This window comes from Sturnira hondurensis, unplaced genomic scaffold (assembly GCF_014824575.4).
Source record: "Sturnira hondurensis isolate 20B ecotype Veracruz unplaced genomic scaffold, ASM1482457v3 Scaffold0010428, whole genome shotgun sequence".
Taxonomy (NCBI): Eukaryota; Metazoa; Chordata; class Mammalia; order Chiroptera; family Phyllostomidae; genus Sturnira; species Sturnira hondurensis.
Genome location: NW_028083059.1, coordinates 8397566 through 8409835, shown reverse-complemented (window position 1 = coordinate 8409835; position 12270 = coordinate 8397566). Strand labels below are relative to the sequence as shown.

The window sequence follows — 12270 nt, the reverse complement described above, 5'->3', positions numbered from 1 at the left end:
GCATACAGATTGTACCTGAACTTTTAAGTATAGTTAAGACAACCCATGGAGAATATAAAGAATGCAGATTAGCCCTGACCAGTGTGGCTTCGGTTGGTTGGGCATTGTCCTGCAAAGCAAAAGGCCAGTTCAATTCCGAGTAGGGGCATATACCAGGGTTGCAGGTTCAGTCTAACCAATCGATGTTTCTCATCCTCTTTTTCTCCCTCCCTCCCCTTCTCTCTAAAAATAAATCAATAAAATATTTTTTTAAAAAGAAGAATACAAATTAACAGAGGAAAAGAATAGAACCCTCTGAAATACAAAAATGCAAGAAGTAAACTAAAGAATAGTACCAAAGTACACTGAGAAAAAAGAGCCAGACAGGTAATGAAGAGAACAGGGAAGGAGTGGTATCATAGAAACTGAAAAGGGGGAGAGATTCAAGGAGTGTCATTTCCAAGGCCCCACAAAGCTTCAGGAAAATAAAAAGTGAAGTATACCCATTGAATTTAGTAACGAGGTGCTCAAGTTAGCAGCCTTTGCAAGAGCATTTTCGATAAACTTGTTTAAGACAGATTACAATGGAGGACTGAATATGAGGTCAGAGAGAAAAGCAATACAAAGTACTGTTTTTTTTTTTTTCCAAGAAATCTGTCTCTGAAGAGAAAGAGAAGTAGTTAGAAACCATGTTTCTTAGCTTTTGCCTTTATACATTTTATGGAAGAGTCAGGCACACTTTAACATTGAGGAGAAAGAGCTGGTAGAAAGGGCTCACGGAGCAAGTCTGCATTAATGAAGGAGGACACCAGCGCCTGCAAACTAAAAACATTCATTCTGGGCTTCTTGTTGTGGTATAGGGTCAGCGGACCCCACAGCCAGTGCCCATCAGCTGAGCTCCCTAACTGTTTTATGGCTGTACAAGCAGGCAGGTAAGAGCCTTCTTTTTTGAAGAAAAGCAGATAAAAACCATTTCTTCCCTGCCTTATCAAGATTGTGACTGTTCCTCACATTTGGAAAATACTGATGAGGAATCTGAGATGAGAAAATACCAAAAGTCAACATGATCACAAGGTAAAGTCGAGCTGAGGGCTCATTCCTGAGGGCCAGAGGTTTAGGTTTCATGGGGTGTGCAGTGACCAGTGCGTAGACCAGTGCATGGCAGGATCTGTGAGGCGCGCTGCCTTTGGCTCCCCCAGGATCTGGGGGCCAAAAGTTGGTTCTTCATATACAGTTGGCAGTTTAATTCAACCCTCAAGTCTCATCTCTAGGAAACCAAATGGGAGTTTTTGTGACTGGTTTTCTTTGTTTCTGACAAAGAAACAAAGTGTACTACTGCTTTTTCCCCCAACACACTTTTGTTTGAGAAACAAAAGGAACCGGAATTTGAAAGGTACGCAATATTATGCTGAACCTTTATCGGCCTTCTTATTTTCACAGTAACCTGAACGGTTCCCCTGTCTAGCCCCTAGCCTCCAATGCTCCCCTCATCCTGTCCCCGATCCCAAAGCACTGAGACACTTTAGTGAGAAGAGACATGGGAAATTAAAGGACAGTAATGTTAGCTAAAGAATGCCTGGTTTGTTTTATGCTTATAAACTGTAACACTGCCCCTCCATCCCTCAAGTCTAAAAACCCAGCGTTTGTCCCAGAGTGATACTGGATTCAGGAAATGTGACCGGGTGTCTAATTGCAGCTTTTGCTCCCATACAGCTCTCAGACTGGAAAAGGAGTCTGAGTGTACAACCCAAAGTGACTCTTATTTAAACTCTCCTACACTTAACTTTTTTCTACTATCTCCATGCTCCCAGGGTTCTCACACACTTTTACACTGACATAGCTCTCTCAGCACCTAGGTCCCCCTGTTTTTTGTTTTACTCTAATTGCTTTTTCTCAAGCGTTTATCCTTTCTCTTGACAGGGTAGTAAGAGGGGAAGAGATGAAGGTAACAAAGGGGCACAAGGAAGGCTGGGAAAATCCACAGCTTAATAATTTTATACTAACATTGGAAATTTCATAATCTTATGTCTGTAATATTTTCTTTCAAAAAACAGAACACCCAATAGAAATAATGTTGGTCAGAGACAGCTTTAATTATTTGGAGCAGTGTCTCCAAATCATGCTGATATTCTTGTGCCTAACACACTCCCATGGGAGCATTCAGAGTTCCATGCACTTCCCAACCTTCTTGTTTTCTCTCCTATTCAAGAAGGTATGTAAACATACAAGTGAGCATAGTGCTATTATACGTACAACCTTAAATCAACTGATAGTGAAAAATAATTTTTGCAAAAGTACCTTAATAATATAGGCAGTCATTCTTTAGTAAGTGTGAATTTCAAGGTACTTTCACTTTAACTTATTGTACAATGATGCCCTATAACCTTCCTTTCAAAGACTCATTTGTAGCTATCACATGGTGCACAGCCAATGGGAGAAAATGCCCAACTTGAGGCTAAGGCTATGGGGTGAATGGCAACAGGAATAGCTGCCTGGCCATGGCAATGGAAACATCCCTTGTTCCTTCTCCCCTGACCCTCATGATCAGTTTGGTAGATACTCTCAGCCTCAAGCCAACCATACTCCCATAGACTCCAGGGTTACATCTGGGGTCCAGCAGTTTAATAGCACAAAGTGGATCGATGGCTATATGGGTGTTCTTTAACCCAGCCCTAACTTCCCAGCCCCACCCACATTTATTCTCCTAGCTATTCAAACCCACCCCTCTTTCTCCACACACTGCAGCCTTCTGCGGGCACTATGTTGAAGTCAACTGGCCAGCCTTTTGGACAGTGCTGCAATGTAATAAGAAAATAATACTTTCCTACATCTCTGCTGCAGAGCCCCAGAATGTCACTGTCAAAGAATTTTACAGATTATAGCCTCCTTGACAACATCTGCTTAAATAGGTGGAATCTAGGGATGGGTAGTGGTTGACCAGATGAACCAGTCTTTGATAGTCACTTGTCTCAAAAATCATGTTCCACTCAGGCTGAGGCACTTAGGAATGTTCTCACTAACCATTGGACCATAGTTAAGTTTTATAATATTTTACCTTTTAGGAACTGGAACCACCACTTTTCTTAGTACTATATATAAATCTACTTGAACTTTTAAGCACTTGGCTTCCAGTAATATGTGAAACGTGAAGGTAAGGGAAAACTCAAACCAGTATCTTAATTTTGAAACTCTACTTTAGAGAACTATGAGTTAACATTGTAAAAATAGATAATACTGCTTCCCTCCATCCAGTTAATAAAGCACTTATAATGCTGTCTTCAGGGGGCAGTAACTTTCAAGAGTTTGACATAAATTTTCCCATTCATTTTGAAGAGATCTTGCTCAGTGCTGCCTGTACTGTACAGAATCAGCACTTGCTAAATTGTTATCTGTAAGACACCAGCTCATGGAAAACTTGTTTTGCTTGAGTTCCTTAATGAACACTTTTAATGATGTTTTTTTAGACAGAGAAATAACTACTGGACAAAACTCAGTGTTGGACTGAGGGATTAGCAAAGCTTTGTGGAAGGAAAACAGAACATTAAGTATTAATCAGGAAGTGTAAAATTCCTACCTATTGGAAAATCTAAATTCAATTTACATGAATTGTTAGCGCAAGATAATACATACTAATGTTAATTCCAATACTAATGTTGATACAAAATCTAATATACACTATCAATGATAATTTTTACTATTATTTGTTGAGAACCTACTATGTCCCAGTCAGTGCACTATGCACTTCATCTGCTAGGTCATTTATTCCTATTATTATCTCCATCCATCCATTTCTTTATCTGAGAAGTTAACTTCCCAAGGGCACACAGCACATAATTAGTAGATCAGGAATTTGAACAAGATGCATTGACTGCAAAACCCTGGTCTTTGCCCTACACAGTATACAATCACACAAAACACCAAGATTTTCCCAATACAGCACTGTTTCAAAAATATGATTATAAGAAAGAAGGTACATTTTTACATTTCCAGATAGATTTTTCTCTGGACTAATCAACTTCATAGATGGGGTATTTAAAATCCCAAAAAGAATCTGTAATGGGACAAAACCCAGTATTTTATGTTCCACTACAAATACAAGGACGTAGAGTATGTGCTCTTAGTCTTGTGGGAGTAAGTAGCAAATGTATATATAGTCCCTATATTCTATCCCCTTAACATCCTCCTATAGTGCTCGGCCACTTGAAGAACATTGCTTGAAAAAAGAAAGTCGAAACTACAATATAGTAAAATGAAAAAAATGGCAGGAACATAGTTCCAGAATTACATCCTCAGGCATTTTTGTAGATTGAATTTTTCCAGTGTTGGCAAAATATGCTTTGGGCTCCTTTTTTCCCCTATTATGGCAGACATTACTAATCATCACAACACTTTCCCGCTGAGCCCAAATGCTGCCTCAGTATTCTTCTAAAGACCACGTTTTGACAACCACTGCTAATGAATTGTAGTTGGCATGGGATGTGAAGTCTATTTCTTCACACAAATAGGCTTTCCTTGAGGTTCAGTAATCTATTACTCTAGCCATAGAAACCATGTGCCGGGTACTCAGAATTATGGGAACTTTTTAAACAGTTATTTTTCTGGCTCTGCATCTGTCTCTCCTAATGTTCAAACACACCTATAATTGTAGATTTTGCCTTGAATTTTATTTCTTCATACTTGTCACCAATTATCAAGTTTATTATCAGAATTAAATAATCATATCAATTTAAAAATCCTGATGACTTTCTGAAAATAAAAGGCTGGCTAAAATAATTCATGTTTCTAGTTAACACTATTGAAGTTAAGATATCAACCATAAGCATGAAGTAGTCACAAGATATGTAACATGGTTCTATAAATTTTATAGAATTTTGAATAAAATTTTAAAAGAATATCAAAATTCTTTCATTAATTTAACTTGTGTTAAAATTGACTGTTAGGCCTAATTGAAAAAAACACTGTTTTTCATCCAATTAAATAAATTCTTCCTTCAAAAGTTAGGTGGGTAGTATGTATGTTAGGATATTATTTTATGGATGAACTAGTATGAACTCCCTGAGTCATGAGAAGAGAAACTCACATGAAAGCATTGATATTGAATAAGGTCAATGCTGATTTTGTGGTGCTAGGTCCCGTAACCCTGTGCTAGCTCACTCCGCCTATAACTGCCTCTTCCTCCACTCTGAAAACTATAAAGACAGAAACGGCAAACATTTTCACAATACAAGAAACAGGTTAAGTAAGTCGCATGTCCTTTAATAGGCTGACTGTTACATCACAGATGATTCAATATGAACCAGCCATTCTGTCATGGACCAAACTTCTCTGTAAAGAATATTCAACTCTAAATCATTTATTTCATAAATTCCTGTAGTGCTTTCAGCATTGTGCTAAGGCCTACAGAAAACAGGAAAATGTGAGATATGGCTCTTGCCATCAGAGACTTTTAACTTAACTCTTGAAGTATTTTTTCCTTACTTATGGCTTTTCCCCAAGGAAGTCATTTAACTGAAGCAAAAAGATGCATGCTTTAAGACTGTATAATCATCTATAATAAAAGAATGTTGTTAGCGATCTAAGAGTCTAATTTCAGGGAATTAATAATTATTAAGCATTAACATATAGAATAGTATACACTCATTTGGATGGTAGTTATGAAAACTATTGAAGCATGCAAAATATTTATAAATATTTGAAATAAAGGGAATAAAATAGAATGGACTCTGTACAGTTCTGCTAACCACATGCAAATGAAGAGCTAGGAAAAAAGAAACTATGTTAGAGTAGTAAGGGGGAAAAAGCCTTTAAGCATATAATGAATGTAATGGTTTCCTATTAAAACAAGATCTTACCTTGTAATAGTCTCTCTCAAACACTACTTTCTTGAGTTATTTGTAATAGGACTGTTACTATTATATTTACATGATGGATATAAAACATGGAAAATTTCTGAGGGTAAAAACCTTGCTTTTTTAAATTTTCTTTTTCAATTACAGCTTGCATTCAATATTATTTTGTATTAGTTTCAGGTATAACCACAGTGGTTAGACAATCACACGCTTTACAAAATAGTCTCCCCGATATTTCAAGTACCCACCTTGCCCACACATAGTAATAACAGTGTTATCGACTGTATTCCCTATGCTGCACTTTACATCTCCGGGACTCTTTCGTGACTACCAGTTTGTAGTTCTTAATTCCTCCACCTTTTTCACCCAGTCCCCCAACACCTCTCCCCTCTGGCAATTATCAGTCGGTTCTCTCTTCCTATCTTGTTTGTCTGAAAAACCTTGCTTTTTAAGTTTTTTATTCTCACCTGAGAATATGTCTATTGATCTTTAAAGAGAGAGGAAGTAAAGGAGAGAGGAAGTGTAGGAGGAGAGAAACATCAATTTGTTGCCTCCCAAACATGGCCGTGGGTGGAACTCTCAACCTAGGAATGTCCTCTGACCAGGGATCAAACCTGCAACCTTTTGGCGTATGGGACAATGATCCAACCAACTGAGCCACCTGGCCAGGACCAAAACCTCCTTGCTTTTTAATGTCAGTTTTGATACCTATTGATAAGCTATCTAAGAACTTTCTAAATTAAAAGACTAGTACTATTGTCAATTCAAGGAACCCATTAGGATAAAAACATCTTGGCTGCATCAGCACTATTTTTTTTCACATATCAAGATGTATTGGAGGTATGTATTTAGTGCATCTAAACTGTATCATTATCTATTCTAGCTATACTCCAGCCCTTTCCCTAATCTAAATTGATCATAATTTGTGCTTGGAGTTTCCTAAAGGTATCCCCTTTCCTTGATCTTCTATTCTACAGAAGGTAGTCTATTCTGTAGAATATGTGCTTTTTTAAATGTGAGCTACAGATTTTGCTATAAAGACATTGCTCAGGTGGGCAGCTCCCACTAATCACAAAGAGCAGAAATGTCTAAGTACTCAGCAAATAGCTGACTGAATTTATCATGGTATATGGCTGATAAGAAAGGGCACTTATTGTTTATTAGGTAATATTCCAGAGAATTCATGTGAGGCTGGTGGTGCCCAGCCCTTGAAGCCAGAAACCAGGCAGCATGTTCCAACTGCGTTATGAGCTGAAAGAAGAGCTGTGCACAGTGGCTGTGAGCAATGAGGGGTCCCTGACCTCACTAAATCAACTGTCAACACAGTCATATAAAGGGCAAGGGCGTAACCAGGCTACCGAAGTCACGCGGAGAGAAACAGGATTAAGGTACTGAATCATTCTGGGAGCAAACAGTGGATGCTATTCAACAAAGAAGTAGGCTATTTAAGTCATTTAGTATATAGAATGTCCTTCCGTGACATCTCTATACTAAGGACATAAAATTAGCAAATTACATTTCTACTCACCAATTATATGAAATTGAGAATGCTTAAGAATTTTTCCAGCCTCATCTCTGGAGATAGAGAAGCGGACGTCATCTGACTCTGCCTGTGCATCAAGAATTGAATAGGAGTATGGAGGGCCAGTCACTGAAATGTGTTCTTTTAATTTTGTTCATTTTCAACAAACTTCTCTGAGAAGCTATTGAAAGATATAAGACCTAGATTTTAAAAATATAGGACATTAGGTTTTCTAAATGTGTGGTTTTATTTACGTAAGTAAGCAATGAGGATACCCTAGACATTTTGATGTTTAAACTTAGTGACGTTACCACAGCAGTATTCCCTAAACACATGCTCTGTAGAAACTGATCAGATGATTTAGGAAAACCATGCAGAAGCAATTCTGAATCCTCTTACGTATTCACACTGGACATTTGGACAGTGAGCACTCTGAGAAATATTACAGGTAAAAACCTTGCTTACCTCTGTTTACTGTGAAGACATTTATTATTTTGTATTTATATAAGAATTTTTATTTATTTGCCAATACTTATTAATGTAAACACTTCTAGGAAATAAAGAAATAATAGCAATAATTATTTGCTGGTAGATACTGTAATAGTTTTTCAGCCTTTGGACATGACTAATCTTTGTATAGGGTCAAATGATGAATCATTCCGATATTTAGAATGAAACAGTCGGCAGTCAAGTATCGCTGAACTTTATAGTACAGGAGAAGAGAGTGTAGCTTAGCCTCTAAAACGGAAATACGATCACAGATTTGAGAAACAGAAAAAAGGACACAAGTCACTGCTAAGGGTAACCAGACTCAATACATACTACAGGCTAGTCACAAGATACATGCATTGGGTTTATGTAAATTCCAGTTATATATTTATAAAGCACAAAAGCCCCTGAATTAGCCTATCATCTCTCTTCACCCTATCCCCACTTTCAACTAGACCCTAGTTTAGAAAAAAGAAAATCAATGTAGCAATCAAAGAAAAAAACAAAGAAATAAAGTCTGGGCCTTTAGTAGGGACTCTGTCCTGAACAGTTTCAAGGAACACCTTTCAATCCCTGAGAGTCACAGAACACACAACTTGTATGGCCATGCACACTGTCTTTGGCTTTTATGCTAACAAAGGCCTAAGTCTTGGTTATTTGAGGGTAATTTGAAAGATTTGTAAGGGTAATTTTGATTGTTAAAGATTCTCTTTCAATTTTTACCTTGTGCACTGACCTTAGAGCCTAACTCCTATTCCTATAATTTTTCCTTTATTTTTATGGTTGACTTTATTACAGAGGTCCCCATAACAGTAGCGGGGTTACACAGCAGGCATATGCTGTTCTGTGCACATTGGAAATATTCTTATTTCACATTGTTTAATCACGTCTGCCATGGATTATCAGTTTCTAGTTAAAGTTAAAATAGTTCAAATATGAATGGTAAAAACATTATAATGAAATATTCCAAATGTGAATGTTTAAACTGTGGCTCCAGTTAAGTCTCTACAGATTCTTTCATTCTTTAACTTTGTAAAATTAAAAGCAAAGTAAATGAAAGTTGGATTAACTTTAAATATTCTAATAAAAATAATTCAGTGGTTTACTTCTAATAGAAAAGATTTTATTACTTAGAAAATGCTGATTTGACTCAAACACTGATCATTAGAAAAAATTGTTACTGCTTTCTATATAATATAGACTCTAGATCTAATCATTTAAAAAATTATACATATATGTTACCCTAAAAGGTTAATAGCATGCTTACTACTATAAAAAGCACTTTTACTATCAAGCATTTTTTAAAACCATACATTAAATTGTTAACATTAATTTTTATGTTATTTAGTAAGGAGAATAATAATAGTTTCCATTGTATTTCCTCTGTCTGACTTTAATTTATATAAAACTATTCTGTGCATACACTGTATATGCATTTATATACACACACTACACACATATATTGGGTATATGTGTATATATGCACATTCCTTTCAAAAATAGTACCTTTACATTATTGTTGTATTAAAACTATAAAACTATTCTAACTGGAACGCCCTTTGCATCAGATCTAAGAAACAAAAATATAAATTTTGCCCTGGCTGCTGTGGCTCAGTGGATTGAGTGCCAGCCTGGGAACCAAAGGGTCTCTGGTTCGATTCCCAAACAGGGCACATGCCTGGGTTGTGGGCTGGGTACCCAGTAGGGGCGTGCAAGAGGCAACCACACATTGATGTTTCTCTCCCTCTCTTTCTCCCTCCTTTCCCCTCTCTAAAAATAAATAAATAAAATTATAAAAGGAAAAAAGAAAGGTGGGTATTTTTTGCTTTATTTGGCTTTAAAATGTCTCCACTGTTTTTATTTTATTTTGGGTTTTTTTCTTGCAGAATTCCAGAGTCCCCTGGTGAAATTCCTGAATACCCTTTGTTTGTCACGGTGGGTGACTGGCTGGATTCGATAAAGATGGGGCAGTATAAGAATAACTTCATGGCAGCAGGCTTTACAACTTTTGACCTGATTTCAAGAATGAGCATCGAGTAAGTGGTACTAGGATTATTACTGGATTTAGATGCTCCAACCATGAGACTCTAAATTCAAATACTGTATCAAGAGCACCACGTTTAAACCACCTTTCCTAAGGCTACCATGGCCTTTCCACATCCTTCCCCACCATTTCTGAATGTCATTCTAGTGGAAGTTGGACATTGCACTTTTAACTACTATTCTTTCAAAGAATACATTTAATGTAAATAGCTATTTAAAATTTTATAATGATTTCTAAAATGCATGTTACACTCATTCATATCATAGGTGTTACATAACATAGTTTTACCTTAGCAAATTATTTATTACTCATGTATGCTAATATTGTATAGTAAATTTCTATTACTTCATCAAATGTAGTAATTGTAACCATACAATATTATCATGTTATTTCAGAGTTTCTTCTCTGTATTATCATGGCCAGGCATTTTCCCACTTTCTCAAAGACTATCATTTGCCTGGGTGTAATAAAAGTACTCAAGATGTGCTTAAAAGGTTAGATGCTAAATCTAGTAGGTTAAGCTATAAGAAACTGCCACTGTTTTAAAATAATAATGACAATATCATATGATTTGATATAATATAACATTCTTTTTCAAGTTATTGAAAAATTACAAGAACTCAAACAAAGTCCATTATACATTCTACCCTACATATTATTTTAAAACTACTGAAAAATTATATAATTACCTAAATTATATAACCTTAGGCCTATTAAATATCTGAATATTCCATAAGTGCCTGAATTTGAAATTTTCCTTGTAACCTTAAAGTTGAGGTTAACTTGATGTATTTGTTGGCACCAGAGAGAAGAAAAAAGTAACAAACTCTTAATGTACATTTATATCTGTGCTTAAACTTTCATTTTACCAGATATATAATTTTTGGTAAATTTATAAAGTAAATCTGATATGGTACATATTCGCCATACCTAAATGTTTATTTCCTCTCTCTCATACTTACCAGATCTAAATGTTCATATTCTCTATTCTCCCTTGCCCTCCTTCCCTGCCTCTCCTCTCTTTCTCTCTCTCTCTCTCTCTCAGTGACATTAGAAGAATTGGAGTCATACTCATTGGACACCAGAGACGGATAGTCAGCAGTATACAGACGTTACGTTTACACATGATGCACATACAGGAGAAAGGATTTCATGTATGAAAGTACTACAAGCTCCGGTGTCTTGTGCCTCAGCATTTCTGTAACGAAAGATACCCTCTCTACTACCCTCTCATCTGATTCTCCAAACATCACTTAACAAACTGCAGTTTCCTGCTCAGACTGTGGGGCACACATCTTTTGTTTATGCTTCCAACCTGGATTTTAAAATCATGCTTCATAGCTCCTCTCTGAATAACCTGCAAATAAAAACCCTGGCCCACTGCAGATTATCGCTACATGATGGTAAATAACTCAGCATGGATGTGTAACTTTGTATAACAGTATTTGGGAAGTGTTCAGGGACTTAACGCAAAGGAATTTGCCCAGGTGTGTCTTCCTTGGTGATGTATTTAGAGTTTAATGGTAGATGAAAAAGAAATAATCGACCTTATTTTCATGCTTTGTGATCAAGTAGCTTCCAAAGTAACATATATATTTATTTGTCAGATAATTATATTTAACTCTATGGGTCTTATTGTTACCTTGTTTTATAATGGCTTAACTGCTGATGTCTGATGTTGTTAGATTTGAAGAAATGAGCAATGACTTTATGTAGTGAATTTCTGTCAGGTGTGGCTGGTGAGAAGGGGGTTATCAGGGAGGGGAAGGGAGAAACATTCTGTGCTTTCAAATCTTCTAAGACTGGGTTTGTCAACTTTTTAAAAATAAACTTTATAGTGTCCTACATATTGCATAGTAGGTGATAGTTTAGAGGTTTTTCCCCTCTAATTTTTTACTAACTATAGTACGTTTCTCTACTACCTTGTAAAGATCACCCTTAGAGAGACCATGAGTGAGTTCATTGCTCCAAAGTTTGCCAAGGAGTGAAGTATAGAGTAAAACCGTCACTATTCCCCTGATTCTTCTTCACAAGTTTTCAAAAGTAATCATCAAAGCACTGATAAAATTAGTTATTCTCAGTAGAATTGCTTGGAATAAAAGATCTAAAATTATAGCTTTGGATTTAATGGAAAAAGATTAATTGATTTAATTCGAACAGAATTTTATAATCATTGTATGGTGGCCTGAGAACATAAACACATCTAGCTGACTGTTTGATATTAATGCATTTTACAAGTTTAAGAATTTTTGTTTTGTTCATAAAAATAAGTTACATGAACATGCTGAGCTGTTTTCCAAACCTTCCAAGAGATAGGTATACCGTTGCACACTCCAAAGAGCACACAGACAGATCTAACACATGAGTGTATATAAACTTTGTTAACC

The 12270-nt window shown here is 36.3% G+C and overlaps 1 protein-coding gene across 2 annotated transcripts in view; it reads left to right on the top strand.

Moving 5' to 3' along the window:
* The window catches only part of EPHA6 (EPH receptor A6), an 898848-nt gene extending 887165 nt beyond the window's left edge, over positions 1-11683 (top strand). Inside the window, exons 17-19 of one of the 2 annotated variants that reach the window (XM_037058993.1) lie at positions 840-911; positions 9726-9875; positions 10929-11683. In XM_037058993.1, coding sequence (XP_036914888.1) covers positions 840-911; positions 9726-9875; positions 10929-11043 — 337 coding nt within the window. In that variant the 3' untranslated portion in view covers positions 11044-11683. The remainder of the gene's footprint in view (positions 1-839; positions 912-9725; positions 9876-10928) is intronic. The other variant, XM_037058992.1, reaches the window with a different exon arrangement.
* The last annotated feature ends 587 nt before the right edge of the window (positions 11684-12270 follow it).